This window comes from Mustela erminea, chromosome 20 (genome assembly GCF_009829155.1).
Source record: "Mustela erminea isolate mMusErm1 chromosome 20, mMusErm1.Pri, whole genome shotgun sequence".
Classification (NCBI taxonomy): Eukaryota; Metazoa; Chordata; class Mammalia; order Carnivora; family Mustelidae; genus Mustela; species Mustela erminea.
The window spans coordinates 31,776,356-31,796,705 of NC_045633.1; the positions used below are offsets into that span (position 1 = coordinate 31,776,356).

General features: G+C 49.3%; 1 protein-coding gene and 1 long non-coding RNA gene across 5 annotated transcripts in view; one reads left to right on the plus strand and one right to left on the minus strand.

Annotated features, from left to right (window-relative positions):
- On the minus strand, nucleotides 1-12,437 carry LOC116581373. 4 transcript variants are annotated; one of them, XR_004282032.1, is made up of 4 exons: nucleotides 12,326-12,437; nucleotides 6,369-6,494; nucleotides 3,796-5,259; nucleotides 1-1,345 (listed from the first exon to the last, which is right to left on the minus strand). It is a non-coding gene; the product is annotated as an uncharacterized LOC116581373 (long non-coding RNA). The 4 variants fall into 4 exon arrangements; XR_004282034.1 differs by lacking the exon at nucleotides 1-1,345 and having other exon boundaries at nucleotides 3,495-4,450; nucleotides 5,144-5,259; XR_004282033.1 differs by lacking the exon at nucleotides 1-1,345 and having other exon boundaries at nucleotides 3,495-3,954; nucleotides 4,122-5,259.
- Nucleotides 11,776-20,350, plus strand: part of PILRA (paired immunoglobin like type 2 receptor alpha) — a 17,088-nt gene continuing 8,513 nt past the window's right edge. Inside the window, exons 1-2 of the mRNA XM_032328533.1 lie at nucleotides 11,776-12,102; nucleotides 12,430-12,816. Coding sequence (XP_032184424.1) covers nucleotides 12,048-12,102; nucleotides 12,430-12,816 — 442 coding nt within the window. The 5' untranslated portion in view covers nucleotides 11,776-12,047. The remainder of the gene's footprint in view (nucleotides 12,103-12,429; nucleotides 12,817-20,350) is intronic.

A 20,350-nucleotide genomic window follows, 5' to 3' on the forward strand; every position in this document is an offset into this window, starting at 1 on the left:
TGACCCAAGCCGAAGGCAGTGGCTGAACCCACTGAACCATCCAGGCGCCCCTTAATGGTTAATTCTTAACAGAACACTAAAGAGTTGAAAAAAAATTGAAACATTAAAAAGTAGGTCATTCAAACTCTGAAAACTATTTTAAGTTTAAATATTTCATTCATACCCCAAACAGAATTAGTTATAATTTTACCTTCCTCAGTTTAGTGGAAGCAAACTCACCAATAATAACTTCCAAACTCTACTGGGCTTCTTGGGAGTCCTGTTCAGGCTCTGATCTGAGGCGAAAGCCTCACCTGCCTTACCCTGATCCTGGTCCCACACCTAAACACATTTCCTAGCCTCTCTCCCAGACATGTGGGGATCAGACAACCAATCTCTGGCCTGTGCAACGTGGGAAAAAGGATGTATATTACCCCCAGAGGAAGTGATGCAAAACTCGGTCGTGCAATTTTTCATGCTGTTTCCCCATTTGCCAGGTGAGTGGAGAGGACCCCGCGGCACTAGAGCAAGTGAAACTGCAGGTACAGGAGAGACGGAGGAGCTGCCCCCTGAGGGCCCTGGGCCAGGACCGGCCCACTGGGATGTTGCACAATCCAGGACTGATGTTCATTGTCTTAACCCACGAGTGTCCGAGGCTTGCTTGTGTCTTGGCACTAGTGGGATTTAATTTGTCTGGTGGATCTCAGGTCCAGGAATGAAAAAAAGTTCTTCCAGTCTACATTTTCCAACCTACTCAGCAGTGCCCGCTGAGCATCTCACCCCTTGTGTCTGCCGCATATTTCCCGGTGAATTCACACTCCGCGTGCCTCTGTCCCCTCACGAAGCCAGCGGCCCTGGCAGGAAACAGATGACTCTCTCAGGTGAAGGCAGTGGAAGAGAGCTTAGGAAAGGAATCCTGACAGAGGACAGAGCAGGCCGAGTGTAGGAACACACTACTGAGACCGACTGCGGGCCCAAGGCCACGCCAGCAAGTCAGCAGCGGTATCTCCAGGCCCGAGAGAGCAGCTAAGTCACCAGAATTCAGAGAGAGGAGGGGAGATATCTGTGCGGAAAGGGGCTGTGACCAACACCATGCCCAGAGTTAGGGATCCCAACCTGGCCTCAGGCTCTAGAACCTCTTGAACCTCAACACACAAGTGAACTTATAACTTATAACACAAACACCTGGACTCCATCACCTAGGACGGGCCCAGTGCAACCTGGAGCCTGTAAAGGGGGATCCCTAGATTATCACCCTTCTGGCCCCCGGATTGCCCTGCCCCCTCACACAGCGGGGACTGAGTCCAGGCCAGAGGGGACAGGGTGTTGTGGCCTTGTTGAGGCAGAAGACTCTCTTTCCTTGGGCCTGTATGAAGGAAAGGAGCAGACAAGTAAGTAATAAAAAGGGGAAGGAACTTGCTACATTTTTCCCTCAGGTAACTTGCAGGTAATAGATTTTTGGGTAACACCTGTCTCCTGGTTGTGTCAAACACCCACTCTCTCTTCATGTTCCATTTCCTCGTTCTAGACATACAGGGTAGCCTGCTCTAACCATTGCAAAAGTCAACTGCGGAACCTTAAACAATTCTTATTACCTTGCTTTATCTGCATATACGTATATGTGCATGCATACATGTTAAATATATGCACGTATATGTAATATATATGTGAATTTGGCATTTCAGGCATGAAGCAAGCTACCAGACTTTCTTTAAAACATGGTTAAAATCAGGATGGAAGTGGTCACAATTTAGATCATAAAATTAAAACATTTTGTAATATTTTCTGTAACAAGGATAACCTGTGATATGTGACCCCAACCCAGACAGCAGGTGCCTCTTTTGGGTAAAACGCATGACATTTCCAGATCTAAGTATTGCTTTCAGAAATGTACTGATTGCTGTCTCAACGGACATTAATCCCACATCAGGTGGGATTATAAAACAAAACTACCTCAGAACTTCGATGATTCAGGAAAGGTTGTCTAACTTGGCATTATTATCCATACAAAACAAATGATACGAGAATGGTTATAACATATTTAGTGATTTTATGGGGAGAAGTTAAAAACCATTTTACAACATAAATATGTAATACTTGAAATGCCACATCTTTAAACGTTCTGCAAATATCGCCAACCCGAAACAGAGCATCCAGGCTCATGTAATAATAATCACTAAAGTTGTCTTTGTTTTGCTAATTTTTATTTGTGTAAAAACACATTTCTCAACTTTGTGTTATTAGGAAGGTAGACTCCTCAGGGCAGAGGGATTTTATTTGGCAGATTATGATAACTTAAATAGTCGCCCTAAGGCATGGGAGTGTGGTTGTGCTCTGACCCGGGTCTCACACAGCTGATAGGCGCAAACCCACCATCCAGAAGGAAGGTGACCCGGCGCACAGGGAACCTGACCACAGCCGGTCCTGCATCAGGCAGTGCCCCATCCCGCCAGCGGAGATGCTCCCCCTCTCCGCCTTCAGAAACGACTTTCTCCGGTTTGTACCGAGACACACTGCCTTTGGCTCGGACCGAATAATTCCTTTTCTCCAGAGACCGCAAGTTCATCGAGTCCGGTGACGGACTGTGTCCTGGGGACAGTGCGGGCGGGGTGATTTCAGCTGCCGCCGGACTCTGTAGAAGCCCCTTCCCCCTGGGGTCCTGGCGGCGGTCGCCGCCCCCATGCACCCCTCTCAGATGCGAGCTCCCCCTTTCTCGGTCTTCCTGGTCTCACCCGCAGCACACGCTTGTGTTGTGTAAACGTTTGTAAACCACTTCCTCACAGGAGCTCACCATCGGGCGACCACCCCCAGCCCTGACACACTCCGCATCTGACCTGGGAGTACGGGGTCACCCGTCTCGCCGCTGAAAGGCAGACGCGGGAGGCAGGGACTGCCCGGGGCCAACCGCCAAGGACCCCGGAGACCCTGTGAGCTCCAGAAGCTGGCAGAGGCGGGAAGGACTCTCCCCAGAGCCTTCAGAGGGGCCACGACCCCGCTGACACCTTGAGTTTGGACGTCTGGCCTCCAGAATGGTGAGGGAACGCCCGTCTGCTGTTGCAAACCCAAACTGCATAAACACGGCCAGCGGGGACCACAGCGACACGAAGTTCAGGGGCTGACGGGGACTGCAGCCCCCACCTCAGCTCAGATGCATCGGCCAGTTCCCTTGCCAGCCCACGCTCAGCTCGGATTCCTAAAACCCTTTTACAGATAAAGGCAGGGAAAAAAGACGAAGAGGACCCACGTGGCCACCGTAATTCATGTTCAGTTAGAATTCTATGAAATGCACAGAAACAGAATCATGTCATGGCTTTTTCTCCCAAATTCCCTGATGACCACCCGGAAGCCCACAGAGAGAAGGGTCCTGGAGCTGACTGGGACATTCTGGGGAATGTTCTGCGGCCCTGATGGAACACAGGCATTCCTAAAAGTTAAGTGGGTGCACAACACTGTAAATGAGCTTAATGCCACTGAGCGGTCTACTTAAAAATGGCTCAAATGGTAAATTTTTTTGCTAGGTATGTATTATCACCACAAAAATGATAATAAAAAAAATTAAATACAAACTCACAAATAAATTATGTTTAAAAAGAAGGAAGCTCATCCCTCCCTGCTAATGTCTTTCCTCCCTGCTTGTTCTACCACATACTACTATGGTCTACGCTCTTGAGGTCATTCATGCTCTTGTGTCTGTACAGCAGGAATGAGGTAGAAACACCTGCTGTTGTGCGTTTCTTCTGGCCTCAAATTCAGTGACTTCACTGAAGGGGGAGGGGGAGTCGTCCGCTCCGGCTGCCAAAATGAGATGCTACCCACCTGGCAGCTTACGCATCAGGAATTTCTCTCGATTCTGGAGTCCAGGAAGTCCAAGATCAAGATGCTGGCAAGATAGGCTGCATTCTGAGGTCATGGCCTGTGGCGTGTAGGCGGTGCCATCTTGCTCTGTGTTCACGAGGCCTTCCCGCAGACTGTGCACTTGGAGAGAGAAAGAGAAAGGAGCACTCCGCTGTCACCTTCTATGAGGACCCTGAGCCCATCGCCATGATTCCTTTAACCTTCATTATGTCCTCAGGGGCGCCCTCTCTGAATGCAGCCACACTGTGGGGCTAGGGCTTCAACACATACATTTGGGGGATACAAACCTTCCGTCCACATGGTAGTAGTTAACTCGGTGCTGTGGGAGTTCTGACACCATGAAATTGGCAAATGCTACGAATCCGGGCTGCTTCTCTGGACGGCTGTTTGTTCAACATGTGCCGCCCTCCACTGCTCTGAGGGGAAGGGTGACAACGGTCTCCTCTGTGAGCATCCCTCTCTGCTCCCAGCCTCGGAGCGCAGCAAGGCCGGGGGTGGGGGTCAGCCCCTGCCCCCCAGGTCTTTGCTGTCTGCTCTCACTCTTCTAGAAGCTCAGTTGGCATGTGTGTCGGGTTGATCAGGAGTTGGAATGCAGTAAGGGGCCGTGAGGAGGCGGCTGACGGGTAAGGAAGCCTCGGTCACAGAACACACGAAACCTGGGACTGTGACAGAGGCTCCACAGAAGGCAGGCTGTGTGGCAAATGCCCTCCCTTCCCCCGGCCTGTTTTCTCATTGGCAAAATGGGGAAAACAGCCACTTGCCTTAAAGGGTCTGAGTGGGGACAGAATGAGGCAACACAGAAAACAACGCATAATGACAGGAAAGTCACATGGATCCTTACTGCCAGATCCCCGCCCTGTAAAGACAAAGGCTTCTCTGCCTTCTCTCCATCCACACCAGTCAGCCCTGACTGCCTCCTGCACCAAGTCGGGTAACAGGGACCCAAATCTCCACAAGCCGGTCTGTCCTTATCTCCTCCCTGTGCAGCAGGAAGATCCAGTAAAGGGAACCCGGGCTGTAACATGGGTCAGAGGCCTGTCGACTGCTGTCTCTGCATGGGGAAGTGGCACCGTGCAGAGGCCCAGACCCCACAGCCCAGCAGATATTTACTGGCAGTGGGACCATAAGTGACGTTCATAACCTCCCATGGGACCTCAGTTTCCTCTTGTAAAATGAGGATCTAACAGACCCTGCCTACCTCTTGGGGTCTGAGGAGACTTTACTACTGGTTTAGAATAAACTGGATTTGGATCTGTTTGGATCAAGTGTGGTAAGACACAAACACACGGCAATGAGAATGTATCCTCACAGATTCCCTAGAAACAGGAGGCACAGAACTCCGGGTGGGGCCATGCTGGGAGGCACCAAGGTCGGTCAAGAGGCCGAGGAAGTCAAGGGCAAACAGGGACAGGAGCCTTTATCCTTCTGTAGAAAAGACAAGACAAAGCAGGATAAGCAGACTGGAGGACTGACCAGTGGGAATAATTTCAGCAGGTTCTGCGGATGAAAGTCTGTCTGGGGGGAATGGGGCAGAGGAACAGTGGCCTCCTGGAGCGTCACATAGAAGAGGTGGTTTGTGGGTTCCAGACTGGTTGGTGTGCACATGAAAGGCGTGCTCCTGGGGCACCGGGTTGGCCCAGTGGGTCGGACATCTGCCTTCAGCTCAGGTCATGGTCCCCGGGTTCTGGGATCGAGTGCCCCATCAGGATCCCTGCTGAGAGGGGGGCCTGCTTCTCCCTCTCCCCATCTCCCCACTCATGCTCTTTCTCATTCTCTCTTAGGTAAAATCTTAAAAAATTAAAATAAAATAAAAAGAAAGGTGTGCTCCTGGGCAATTCTTTGCTATCTCTAGGAACTGGCTAGCACTGCAAAGGGCTGTCTCCCCGCGTCAGTGAGGCCCCAGATGTCAAAGCATCAAGAATATAGCAAATGAGCAAAACACCCAGCACCCAGGAAGTGGGAGGTGGAAGCCCACCTGTCCCAACATTAACTCTGGGGCCTCCCTCTACTTGCTTTACATGGGTGAGTCTTCCCTTCCCGGCTGGGCTCTCATTTCTGGAGGGCTCACTGCGTGCCTGCCCCCAGCCAGGGCAGGACAAACCCTCTCTGAGCCTGGCCTCCTCCCTCTGATGGAAAACAAGAGGAAGTAAACAGAGTGCTGATGTCAGCCTTGGCACAGGAGCACACTGTGCAGAAGGGTAGAGATCAAGATCTGGCTCTCAGTTTCTCTTTCTTCCCTGTTCTCAGAGACCCGCTGTTGTCTTTCATCACTCCATGGCCTGCCTCTCCCTCACACCCACATCCCTGCTGCCTTTGTTTCTCCAGAAATTGACCAGCGGCTGGATGAAAGCAGCACTGGAGGGCTTTTGTAGGAAGGGCTGTGGGAGGAGACAGGAGGTTGGGGAAGTTAAGCTGTTGCGGGAGCTAGGAAGAAGGACCGTCATTTGGGAAAGCACCAAGCTCACAAGGCACACAGACCTGTGGGTGGTGGGCCGGGGTGGAGAGGGTCAAAAAAAAAAAAAAGACACACAGACCTGAGCATGGTCCAGACTCCAGACCTTCCCAGTGGAGGGAACTGGAGCAAGTGAGGTGACCTGTCTGGGCCTTCGTTTCTTCCTTTGTTGGGTAGGAATTAAACTCCTTTACCTCACAGGATTTCCCTGAAAAGGAAAGGGAACAGGCAAGAGAGGTCCTTAAATTCCATGTCCTTGGACTCAAACTTCAGGGCAGTGGTTCTCAAACTTGAACAGGATGGAGTGGGAGGTACGTGTGTGTGTGTACGTGAGGTAGGTGTATATCTAACTTTTTAAGGAATGGTTTAATATTTGCACCTCTGTGCATTCCCACCAGCAGTGTAAGACATCCTCAATTGCTCCATTTCCTTGCCAACACTTATTATTGGCTGGTCTTTCAGTTTGAGCCATTTAGCAGATATGTGATGTGATCTCACTGTGGTTTTCTTTCACATTTCCCTAATGACTAATGCTGTTACACATCTTTTCATGTGGTCGTGAGCTGTATGTCTCCTTTGACAAAGTATCTCTTCAAATCTTTAGCTCATGTTTTCAATTGGGATTTTTTTTTCACAAATTTTGAGGGTTCTTTGTATATTTGGGATACAGATCCTTTGTGAGTTATGTGATTTGCCAATATTGTCTCCCAGTCTGTAGTGTCTCCTTACATTTTCTTGACAGCATCTTTTGAAGAACAGATTTCATTTTGAGGGGCTCCAATTTGTCAGTATTTTAATACTTTTGGTGTTGAATCTAAGAAATCTGCACCTAACCCAAAGTCACAAGATTTTCTTCTGTTTTTTTTTTTCTTGACTTAAATAATTTTAGGACTTACATTTAGGCTGATAATTCTTTTTGAGTTAATTTTTGTAGATAGAGCAAAATATGAATTGATGTTCATTTTTTTAAAAGATTTTGCTTATTTATTTGACAGAGATCACAAGTAGGCAGAGAGGCAGGCAGAGGAGAGAAAGGGAAGCAGGCTCCCCGCGGAGCAGAAAGCCCGATGCGGGGCTCAATCCCACGACCCTGAGATCATGACCTGAGCCGAAGACAGAGGCTTTAACCCACTGAGCCACCCAGGCACCCCTGAAGTTCATTTTTAAATATAAATTTCCAGTTGTTCAAAAGACTGTAATTTCTCCATTGAATTGCATTTGCATCTTCGTTAGAAATAAACTGACCCCAGAATTGTGGATCTCTTTCTTTACTCTGCTCTGTTCCGTTGATCTATTTCTCTGTCTTGACACCAATACCTTTGATGACAGTAGCTTTATAGTAAGTCTTCAAGTCAGATAGTGTATTCTTTGTTCTTCATTGTCAGTTTTTAGCCATTCTAAGTACTTTGAATTTCTATAGGAATTTCATTTTTTTTAAAGATTTTATTTATTTATTTGGCAGAGAGATCACAAGTGGGCAGAGAGGCAGGCAGAGAGAGGGGGAAGCAGGGTCCCCGGGGAGCAGAGAGCCCGATGTGGGGCTCGATCCCAGGACCCTGGGATCATGACCCAAGCCAAAAGCAGAGGCTTTAACCCACTGAGCCACCCAGGCGCCCCTCTCTATGAATTTTAGAATTGGCTATTCAATTTCCACAAAAGAGCCTGTTGAGATTTGGCTGGGATTGTGTTCTAGGTACATATGAATGGGGGGAGAATTGACATCTGAACTGCATTGAATACTGTTCATACTTAGGTATGAAATCTCCATTCATTAACCTTTAATTTCTCTCAGTAATGTCTTATAGTTTTGTGTTCAGATCTTACACATCTTCTGTGGTACTTATTTCTAAGTATTTCATATTTTGAAGCTATCATAAGTGGTATTATTTTCATTTGACTTCCATTTTTTGTGATTAGTATATAGAAAAACACTTGAGGGATGCCTGGGTGTCTCAGTTAAGCATCTGCCTTCAACGCAGGTCATGATCTTAGGGTCTTGGCATCAAGCCCCACATTGGGTTCCTTGCTCTGTAGGAAGTCTGCTTCTCCTTCTTCCTCTCCCTCTGTCCCAAACCCACTTGTGTGCTCCGTGTGTGTCTCTCTCTCTAATAAATAAATAAAATGTTTTTAAAAAAAGAAAAACAAAACAAAAATAAATAAAGAAAGAAAGAAAAAAAGAAAAACAATTGATTTTTGTGTATTGCTTTTGTATCCTGTGACCTAGTTTATTTATTTTTTTAAAAGATTTTATTTATTTATTTGACAGGCAGAGATCACAAGTAGGCAGAGAGGCAGGCAGAGAGAGAGAGGAGGAAGCAGGCTCCCTGCTGAGCAGAGAGCCCGATGTGGGGCTCGATCCCAGGACCCTGGGATCATGACCTGAGCCAAAGGCAGAGGCTTTAACCCACTGAGCCACTCAGGTGCCCCCTGTGACCTAGTTTAAATCACTTACAGCTGTAGTGGCTTTTTTGGTCAATTCCATTGGATCGTCTACATAAACCATCAAGTCACCTGTTAATAAAGTTTTTCCTTCTTTCCTTCCAATCTGGATGTCTTTTGGCTCAATTCTTATACTCACAGGATTTTATTTTGTACAGGTGACTGAGTGATGACACAGAGAGGGTAGTGATACTGAAAGAAAGTTTTTAGAACTTACATTTCCTGCAGAGAATGAAAACGCCATGCCATAGAGGGCCACCTGGGGAAGCACTAGAAAAGGCAGAGGCAAGACCAAGGGGAAGGAAATGACCAGAATCTTTTGTGAGTTTTCCCCTGGCAAGATAAGCAAGGAAGGGGAAACAGTTTAGGATTGGCTAGTTTAATTAATTCCAGTGGGCTTTGGGTTACAGGTTACAACTATCTCTAGTTCTCTGGCACCTGACACAGGACTGACTCAGGGCAGAGGAAATATTGGCTTGGTGGATGAGAGTTAGATAAAGGAGGTGGTTTGGAGGACGGGTCCTGGATTCATTAGTTTGCACACGAAAGGCATGTTCCTAGGAATGCCCTTTGCTCTAAGATAGGCAAGTTTTGGGAGGGACCATCTTTCCCCAGTCAGCAAGGCCACAGGAACCAGAGCACCAAGGATGCAGAAAATTTTTTAAAAATAGTTAATACAATTGCCCTGTGATGAATAAATGCCAAATTACATAAACACAGAATCTAGGAAAACACGGAGCATTTTTTTATTTCTTTGTCTTGCCTTATTGCATGGGCTAGAAACTCCATCACAATTAGTGGAGGTAGTGAGAGCTTACCTCTTGCCTTACTCCTGGCCTTGGGGGGAAAGCAGGAGCAGGGTTAGGTACTGTAGAGGGGGAAGGGGCAGTGATGGATGTGGCCAATGAGAACCTGAGAACAAAAACTTAGGAGAACTTGGGGGAATATCTAAGGTAGAATTCTCAAAATGTGGTCCACAGCTCATAGCTCACTCTCTTTCTCTCTCTCTCTCCTCATCACATGGCTTCTGACCCCTCCCCTATGGCCACCATCTGAGCTAAAGAGCTGCATTTAGACTCTGCCCATCTATGAATCACAAAATTCCAGGCCCTCCTCCCACCAGAAACCCCCTCTGTGAGAGCCACAGATCAGGACTGATTACTGGACACTCTCATTGCTGTTGAGAGAAGGGAGGATGAACAAACCCAGAAACCACACAGTGTCTGTGAGCAGAAGTCGTGCCTCACAGTTCCAGGCATCATGGGGATCCAGCTGGGCCCAGGGGCCTGAACAGGACATGAAATGTGCAGTTTGCATATAGGGATACCATATATGGGAACAGTGGGACCCGAGGCACCTGGATAGCAGATACTCTACCAAAGTGTAGCTAGTAAACATGCATATTTAGTAAACATGCCATGTTGCCCAACAGAATGGGCCGGGGTACCCACTAATGGGGTCCAGCCCCCTTCTTGGGTGGCCAGGCAAAAAGGAGACTGTCCAGCCAGGTCCACAGCTAGTGAGACAGGGTGGAAATGGAACTCAGGTGTCACCCCTCAAACAGACCAGGCCACCTTCTAGAAGAGATGCTAAAAAGGCAGTCAGTCCCTTGTCCTCTCTTTTGTCCACTTTTCCAACTGTTACCATTTGCCCAACCACCTTCCACAGCCCAGAGGACTCCATGACATTAAGATTCGGATTCTTGATGGTGCCTCAATTTACTATTGATGAAAATACATTCACCACACAATATTTTAAAGCTGAAAATGAGGCAATGGGTGTTTAAGGCCTGGTCAGATAAAGCCATTCCATGAAAATGCAGAATTTCTCTTCTCCGGCCTGGCAGGAAATATAAGAATTGCAGACACGGGGAAAGGGCGGGGGCTGACCGGCTGGCCTGGGAGAAGAGTGGAAAAAAACTGTGAGATCTGGGGAAGAAACAGAAAAGGAGAAAGGAAGTCGGTCTGCTTGCTTCCACCTCCAGAAGACAAGACCACTTCCTGTGATGAAATCATGCTCTCCCACCATCACCAGCTACGCAGTCAGCCAATGCCAACCTCATCCGGGGGAGGGAGGGAGCAGAGCCTCCTAGAACCTGCCCAGTGAGTCACCAGAGGTCCCAGCCCCAGTCTCTCACCCCCACCCACCACCAGTCACAAGCTGGCAGTGCGCTCCTTTGGAGGTGGTCCAGAGACTGTCACCAGGGTGACTCTGTTGCTCTAGACCTTATATCCCTCTTAGTCAAGGAGGCTATGGATGAGTCAGGACTCTCCCAGCTGTGGAGGGAATCACCTGAGGAGCATTATAAAAATATAGCCTCCGGAGAGTCACCCTCCAGAACTCTGCACTCAGGAGCAAGTCTGTCTGTGTGGGACAACCAGACAGAAGCATCTAGAAGGAGCAGTATGCCCTGTGGATTCAGCAAGACTAGAGCTTGAGTCTTGGCCTCCTATCTGAGAGTCATACAACCTAGGGCAGGTCTCCTCTGAGCCTTGGTCTCCTCACCTAGAGTAGAGAACAGAAGGACCTACAGATATGGTCTCGCATCCTGGGTGGGTCAAGGAATGGCCTCCAGAAGGTCCACCCTTTCCTCTTAACCATAGGGAGGGTATAAGACTGCACAAAAGGACCTGATCAGGGCAGGGAAGGGGCCTGGTAGACTTGGATCCTGCACAGGACAGCAGGGGAGGGGCTGAAGGGGAGGCCCTGCCAGGAAGGACAGGGACAAAGAACAAGCTGGGTGTTCCTGGTGCTGGGGCTGGAGGTCGAGGGCATCTCAACACCAGTGGTTCCCTCCTCCTTCTCTCTTCTCAGAGACTCCTCGCTGCCTGTCTTCTCAGTGGCAGGACTAGAGCTGGTCCTGCTGGCACCCCTTCCCCTGGGAGGACAGAAAAAGGCCGAGAGACACTTAGCCAATGAAAAGGAGAGCTAGAGAGACAGAGACTGACTCCTAAGGAGAGGTAGAGGTGTTGGCAGGGGCCAGGAGCAGAGGCAGAAGGGGAGAGGCCACACATGGCCAAGGTCAGAACCATGGCCCTCTGCAGGAAGATAGAGGCTGGGGCCTCATGGCTCTCTGTGCTCTGACCACAAGGAAGCACTTTTGCAATATAGGAAAAGAAGAAACCAGATTGATAAAGGAAGTGCTGGTCACTCTGGGGACGGGTGAGTTTGGGGAAGGCTCTCACCCTCCCTTGCTCTTCTGAAGGGGCCTGATCCTCGCTCTCCGGGTGTCTCCTGACTCCCCAAGGAGGCACAGCCTAGGGCCTCCCTCTGGCCTTGACGGGGCTGCTGTCGCTTCCTCCCCGGGGAGGAGAGTGAGACAATGGGTCTGTTCCTGCTACTGTCTCTGCTGCTGCTGCCGCCACGTCTGCAGGCCGGTGAGTGTCCGGGACACCCTCGCTCTGTCCCGAGGCCCAGCGAGTCCCCAGCAAGGGCTGTGGCTGGGCAGCTGGACAGGGGGTCTGCCGGGGGAGCTGGCCAGGCCTCCCAGCCCCAGCAAGCGACGGGCTGGTCCCATAGTGCTGGTCAGCCCAAGCCTTCACCCTCCTCCCTACCCCATGCCGGGCGAGGGGAACACCCAGGCCAGGGAGCCGGTCCTACCATCTGTCCCACTACTGCCCGTCGGGGAGGGTGTCAGAAGGGCTGGGCTGATCGTCTCCATCTCTCCCCGTGGCTTCAAGTCCCTCCTCTCCCGGCTCCTACAGGTAGATGGGCAGAGTGTGATACAAGTAACTACGGAATCAAGCAACCAGACCGCCTCTCGGCCCCCAAGGGTGGCTCCGTCCGCATCCCTTTCTCCTTCTATCACGACTGGGACTTAGCCCCGGATCCCAGAGTGAGTGTAGCCTTGAGATGGACACACTTCCATGGGCAGGTCATCTACAACAGTACTCAGCCTTCCATCCATAAGGACTACAAGAAGCGGATCTCCCTTGAATTATCACTGGGTCAGAAGTCTGGCTCCCTGCAGATATCGAACCTGCAGGAGAAGGATGGGAATTTGTACTTTTGCCGGATCCAAGTGGAAACATTAAGATGCGGCAGGAAGGTGTGGCAGGCCCTCAACGGGACCAAACTCACCATCACCCCCGGTGAGTCCAGCTGCCCCGGCAGCCACCACGCTCGCCCTGAGGCTCCTAAAGGCCATGGCGCCCGCATCCCCCAGGCCCGGCCCAGGCCCCACTCTTCCTGGGCGCCCTTCTCTCAAACTCCTCTCCCACACCACCTCCTCCCCAGCGCTCTGACGACTTGACTCTTTCTCCGCCATGTCCCCAGGCCCGGGCTGCCCTCCCTGCCACCCCCTCACGGCTCCCCCCAGACCCAGCCCCACGCCCCAGCCTCAGCACCTTCTGGGCTGCCCAGTGATCCTCCCTTCCTGCCCTAAGCGGGGGCTCCAGCCTCCTCCCTGCCCTGCCCCCATCCATCCAGCATGTGGGCCGCCTTCCCTTTGTCATGCGTCCACGTGCGCAGCCCCAGCCAGCCCCAGTCTTGGTCTCCCCAGAGCCATGGGCTCAGCCCAGCGCACCCAGCAGGTACCCAGAGATGACCCACCCGAGAGCCCGGTCCCCTGGCAACGCCCCATGCCCTGTTTTCCCGATCCCCCCACTTCCTCCTGCTCTGCTCCTCGGAACCCAGAGCGCAGTGCTCCCCGCCCAGCCCATCCGACCTCTCCTTTCCCATCTCCCTCTTCCCCTGCCTCCATCCTCCCTACCCTCCTTGCTCCCCCATCCCTAGTCCCCGCCTCTGCCCGTCCTGTCCCCGTTGTCCACTCCGATCTCGCCCCTCCGTGCTGGCCGTTGAGAGGCACAAGTACAGCTGCTCCCGCTCACTGTGCCCTGTGGGGTGAACAGGTTGGTAAGTGTCACCGTAGTTAACCTGCCCCACGGCCCTACAGTAACAGCAGGTACTGCCGTCGTCTTCCTGCCGCAGATAGGGACACTGAGGCTCGAACAGCTAAGGACCCGCCCAAAGCCACCATCGTAGTGCAGGTGGGACTTGAACCCAGCCTAACCCCGGAGCCTCCACTTGAACAGTAACTGCTCAGCCTCACCAGCTGACCTGAGGCTATCATTGTCTTGACCTATTGTTCATGAATAATGCGATCTGCTACATTACTAGGTCCTCCGTGTAACTCGGCAGCCCATGGGAACTTGAACCTGGGTTTGTCCCCACAGCAGGGTGGGGAGGGCATCTCTCCCAGGAGCAGGCACTGGGGGGTGCGCTGTCTGTAGACTTCCTTAAAAACGAAAAACCGTAGGTGTGCTTTTTACAGCTACTCGCGCTGGCTGTTCCAAACTATACATCACTGCTCCTGGCGGGAAGGTCACACTGTCTGTGTCCCCAGCCCTGGTAACCACTGCCCCGTAGGACCACCGGGTTGCTTTTAGAGCAAATAGAAAATGGCTCACGACTGAATTAGGCCAGACAGGCTTGGGTTTATATTTCGGGCACCTCCTGCATCTTCCCTTAAGTGGTCATTTTGGGGAGATTTTGGCTCTTCTCAGACCCCTCCTCCTCTTCCTTCCTTAATTCTCCTAACTTTTCTCATTTCTCGGTTTCAGTCACATTCGCTATGAGTCCTTCAGCAGTAAGTTAATTTTTTCATTTAGTACAATTAATTGGATATTCATGCTCATAATTTTTAAAATACAGAGAAGTAATAAAAAGAAGTTTTTACCTAAGTGAAGTATGACCGCACAAAAACATCCCCCTAAGGGAAATTTGCAGCAAGTAGAACTGAGAAGTCTGTGGTTGGCTTAATCATGCTTTTTACATACAGATGTTTTCTTTTTGTATCCAAGTCTCACTGTATTCTCCACTGTAAATTCCTCTTTTTATGTCTTAGCCCAGAATCCTGTATTCCACTAGGGGCTGAAAATATTTTAATTTCTTCTGATTTTTGTATGCTTTCTTTTGACAGTAAAACTCACTGATCTAGTGATGATTTCTTTTGGTATATGGTGTGAGGTAAAGACCTAAATTGATCTTCATAGCGAGAAACAAATCAATCGTCCCAGCTAGATTTATGGAATCTTTTTTTCTCTTCTCCATTGACTCATAGGCCTGGCCTTTTTGTAGGATAGCACCCACTTCTGGTCTGTCAGCCCCATTTCCCTGTCTTTTCTCTTGTCGCTACCAACACTGTTCTAGGGATTGTAACTTGTCACAGTTCAGTGGCTGCTAAGTGTATGTCCATCAGAACCACGTTACTTCCCTAAAAACCTTACTATTGTTTTGGTCTATTGTGTCACATGAATATTAGAATAAGCTCGCCAAGTTCTGAAGAAAACACTTACAGGTATTTTTAAAACCAGAATTGCATTAAACCTATAAGGCAATTGATAGAAACGGAAATCAGTGTGAGTCCAATCTTCCCACCAGAATGGCCGCTATTTTATATCCCTCAGGAACCCCCACAGTGTTCGTCCACAGACCATGTAAATATCTCACAAGACGCTTTCCTCTAAATCCTCTATTTTTTTTTTTACTAATATGCAACATTATTTTTTGAATGTTCATTTTCTATAATTTTCACTAGAAAATGTTGCATAAATTTTGGCCAAACGCTGGGTTATAGGCACGTTTTTCTCTCCTCCCTACCAAACTCTACTAAAATGACAGCAAAGGGAAATGTTTAAGACAAAATCTACAAGGACAAAAAAGTATGTGAGTCATGTGGTCAAAAACAGTATTTGGGAAGCTGGAAACATGTAGACTAATATACCTGGCCTAAGAGACCAGGGGAGCTTAGCCCTAAACCAGCAGTGGGGAGACCAGGAAGAAAAGCAGTTTTTTAACTACAAAAACTCCTTGACGGTTCAGCAAGGGCAACCCCAGAACGCCTGACAGTGGGAGTGCAAGGGCGTCAGAAAGCTGGAGGATTGGGCCAGAATCTATTTAAGAAGCAGGGAAACCTCTGGGCCTCCTCCCCATCCAGCAGACTGGAGATTTGTTTTCCAGAAAGGATGGACCAGAGGGAGTTTGGGGGCACCACCGCAGGCATACTGGGGGCAAGGGATCAGTCCTTAAAACTGGAGATTTGGTGACCTGATAAGACCCTAAATGCCCAGCCCCCTTGATGCCTTCCAGTTCTCAGGCAACCCAGCTGGTATCCCCCATCCCGCTAAGGGCAAGAAATCAGGAGATTCTTCTCTGGGAAATCTCTCTGATGGAAACCCCAAAGGATCCAGAAATCCTAACAGATCCTACAGCCCAGTAGCGGACAAGCACTTTCTCCCAGACCACACACACGCCTCCAGTCAGCGTGGCTTCTGCACATTGACCTCCAAGGGGACAGCCCAGTAGCTGACAAGCACTTTCTTCCAGACCACACACACCGCTTCCAGTCAGCGTGACTTCTGCATATCAGCCTCCAAGGGAACCAGGACATGGGGTCTTGGCCTCTCCGGGAATCCTCTAGTCCTGAGGATTGACCTCTCACCTCGGCTGCGCCTAGAGACACACCATTTAAAACTATGACTACATTAGACACTTAAGGAATCCTTCCCGGTGAAACACGCAGCAAAACAAATGGGGTGGTGGGGAGCAAAGGGGAGTAGCTGGAAGGCACCAGAACAATGGAGGGAGAATAAAACTCAGATAACCACCATTTCCAGAAAGTTGAGGACACAAGCATGGAGCAACAGAGGGAGCTTTCCAAACAGACGAGGAGCTCTTAGGAACTTAAGCTATGATGGCAAAAATGGAAAAACCAGTAAAAGGATTGTGAGATCAACTTGACAGATTCACCTCAGAAGGCTGACAAAGATTCACAGATCTGGAAACTGTGGCGGGTTGGATAGCAGCCCCCACAAAGACGTTTCCACACCCCAGCCCCCAGAACCTGGGACTATTACCTTACATGGTAACAGATGTGACTCAGTTGTCACAGAAGAGAAGGCAGTGTGGCCACAGAGCGGAGACTCAGTGGTGCAGTCTGGAAGCTGGCAGACGTAGGGAACAGAGTCTCCCCTAGAGCCTCCCGAGGTTGTGAGGCCCTAGTCACACCTTGGTCTCTTGACTTCTGGCCTCCAGGACTGAGAGAAGCTAAACTTCTGTTGTTTTAAGTCACCCAGTTTGTGGTCATTTCTTACAACAGCCATAGGAAAGTCACATAGAGAAAAATTGAGGATTGGTCCAAGAGCGCCAGCCTCTGAATTATGGGAGTTCCAGAGACAGAGAAGAGAGAAGGTAGTTGGAAGAAAATATCGACCAAATAACTCTTGAAATTTTCCAGAACAAAGGAGCCCAGAGTAATGGGTAAAAATAAAAAGACCTACCTGGAGACACTGCAACATGAAATTTCAGAATGTCAGGGACCAAAAGATGATGCAAAAAACTTCCAAGGAGGAAAAAACAGGCCACGGGAAATTTGGGAATCGCCAAGGCTCTGGTGGTCTCCATAGCAACAGAGGAAGCTGGAAGACAATAGTTGAATGCTTTGAAATTCTAAGAGAATATTCTTACATTCATTCATTCATTCATTCAACAAATATTTATTGAATGCCTACCTGTGTAAGGTGCTAATACAGACATTAGGGAAACAGCAGGAAAGAAAGAAAAAAAAAGGCTAAACATGTCCACAACAATGCCTCTTGCACATCAGTATGGAAAGAAGGCTGAAGAGCAATCCAACACATTAATTCTGTGTGTTGAATGGTGGTGAAAAGAGAAAGGCAGGGAAATGGAGCAGAATCTGGGGGAAAAAGGTTGCTAGGGGTGTTACCCTATTCAGCTGGAACAGGAAAGGCCCGAGGGACATTAGAGCCAGGAGAAAGCAGCCATTGTAACAGGGTGACTGAGAAGAGGTTTGAGTAGAGCACAGGGTAGGGAAGCCAGTCAGGGATGGGACACACCTGCAACCATCTCCAGGGTTGAGGAGCCAGGTAGAGAGAAGGTACTGGGACCAGAGAGGGGCTGTAGCTTTTGGGGAGAGTCAACATGTCTGGGATGGTTAGTTTTAGGCGTCAACTTGACTAGGCTGAGGGATGCCGAGAGAGATGGTAAGACAGTCTTTCTGGATATGTCTATGATGGCATTTCCAGGAGAGTTTAGCAGTGGGTGGGCATCATCCAAACCCTTGAGGGCCTCAAAAGAACAAAAAAGTAGAGAATGGGCAGGGACCGCCGCTTCTTCTGTCCTCAGGCACAGCTCCTGGTTCTTGGGATTTTGGAATCACACTGGGAATTATATAAATGGTTTCCTTGGTTCTCAAACCTATAGGTCTGGCCTGGAACCACACCCCCAGCTTTTCTGGGACTCCCGTTTGCGGACACAATGGCTTCTCAGCTGTCAAAATCACACGAACCCGTTCCTCAAAACTCTACATCTCTTTCTAACCCCACTGGTTTTATGTCTCTGAGACCGCAGATTAATATAAGATCCAGTGAGGAGGGGGCCAACAGTTTTGCCACGACTTACCCTCCTCTCTCCATCTCTCTCTCTTTTTTTTTTAAGATTTTATTTATTTACTTATTTGAGAGAGAGAGCAAGATCGAGAGCATGGGTGGAGGTGGGAGGTGGTGCAGGGAGGGGCAGAGGGAGAGGGGAAAGCAGGCTCCCATGCTGAACGGAGAGCCCGATGTGAGGCTCTGTCCCAGGACTCCAGAATCATGACCTGAGCTGAAGGCAGACGCTTAACCGACTGAGCCACCCAGGAACCCCTCTCCCTCTATCCTCGGATGATGACTTCCAATGGCCACTGAATAGGAACCAGTGCGTGAGAGAGCCCATGGATGGAGTCCACCAAAACCAGCCTCCAAGGGCACAAAGCAGGTGGAGAAGAGTCGGGGAGTGGATCTAAGAGAAGCCAGCAGAAAAATCCATCCCAGGCACAGATCTGTAGGAAGCGAAGGAATGTTCCAGTCAAGAGGGATCGGCAGGGCAGAGGCCATGAGGTGGGACGTGTACAGCTGAAACAGATGAAGAAGCCGATGGTACAGGAGGTGAGATCAGAACAGGCAGTGGGGGCAGATCCCGTGTGGCTCTGAAAACCAAGAAAAGAACTTTCACTCTCACAATGAATCTAGTGAGGGTTTCCTGCTATGTCCTGATGTGCACTGATGTGTTCTGAGGGTCCCTCCAGCTGTTGTGTGGAGAATCAGACTGTAAAGACGAGCAAGGTCACCGGCAGGAACACCAGTGAGAGGTAATATGCCTTGAAAAGGGTGACAAAGAGGGCAGGGGAGATGCTGTCTATATTTGGAAGACTGAGCAGGCAGAATGTGCAGATGATGGGATGTGCGGGTAAGAAAGAGAAGAAGCAAGAGTGACTCTAGCATCTTAAGGGATGGACCTGCTATTGGCCAAGATGGGGACCTGGGGGAGGAGCAGGCTTGGAGGAGATCAAGAGTTAAGGACAACTGAAATTTGAGACATTACAAGACAAACAAATGGAGGTGTGAGTAGGCGTGAGATTTAGGAGTTGGTGGTGTGGGGAGAGAGGTGGCTGGGTATGTAACTTTGGGCGGGATTAGCATGTTGCTGCAGGTTAATGCCATGGGACTGGATAAATTATCTGGGAAGTAAGTGTAGATAGAGAGGGGGTCCTAGGACTGAACTAAGGAGGTCCCATGACTGTTTCAGGCTGGGAATAGGAGGAATCAATAAGAAGACAGAAGGAGCTACTAGGGACGCGGGAAAAGAACAAAGAGAGAACAGTGTCCCAGAAGCCAGGTGAAGAACCCATGTCATGAAAAGAACATTGAATGCTGGAGGGTCGAGTAAGGTGGTGAAAGGGGGGGTGTGAGGGATCTAAATCCTCAGTTTCAATGGTAGGAAGTAAATAAACACAACTTGAGTCAAGAAACAGCAGTATGTGCATGTGATTTAGAAAAACAAGCCTAATGTCAGAAGAAATAGCTAACGGTGGGCTTATGCAGGGGCTACTGTTTTTATACACTGTATGGAATTTGTGAACTCTTTAAATTATGTGCCTTTTGGGGCACCTGGGGGTGCAACTGGTTAAGCAACTGACTCTTGGTTTTGGCTCGGGCCCTGATCTCAGGGTCCTGAGACTGAGCTCCTGTCCTGCTCGGCACTCAGAAGGGAGTCTGCTTGGGATTCTCTCTCTCCCTCCTCCTCCGCCCCACCTGCCCCTGTACTCACCTTCTCAAATAAATAAATCTTTTAAAAAATAAATTATGTGCCGGGGCGCCTGGGTGGCTCAGTGGGTTAAAGCCTCTGCCTTCGGCCTCAGGTCGTAATCCCACGGTCCTGGGATTGAGCCCCGCATCCGGCTCTCTGCTCAGCGGGGAGACTGCTTCCTCCTCTCTCTGCCTGCCTCTCTGCCTACTTGTGATCTCTCTGTCAAATAAATAAAATCTTTTTTAAAAATCTTTAAAAATAAATTATGTGCCTATAGAAGTTGGATAAATGTTAAATTTTGAAAATAATAAAGGCACTGGTAATACTTGCACATCATTAAAAAAAAAAGGTCAAACAATACCGAACTGAGTCCAATGACAAGTACATTCCTTCCTCTGCACTTTATTTCCCAACCACTACTTCTTTCTGAGAAATGTTCTCTCTTACAGATATAGATATAGATACAAAACCCAGATAGAATCAAACTGTATGCTATTCTGCTCTATGACTTGTTTTCATGTCCCCGTACAACAAAGTATT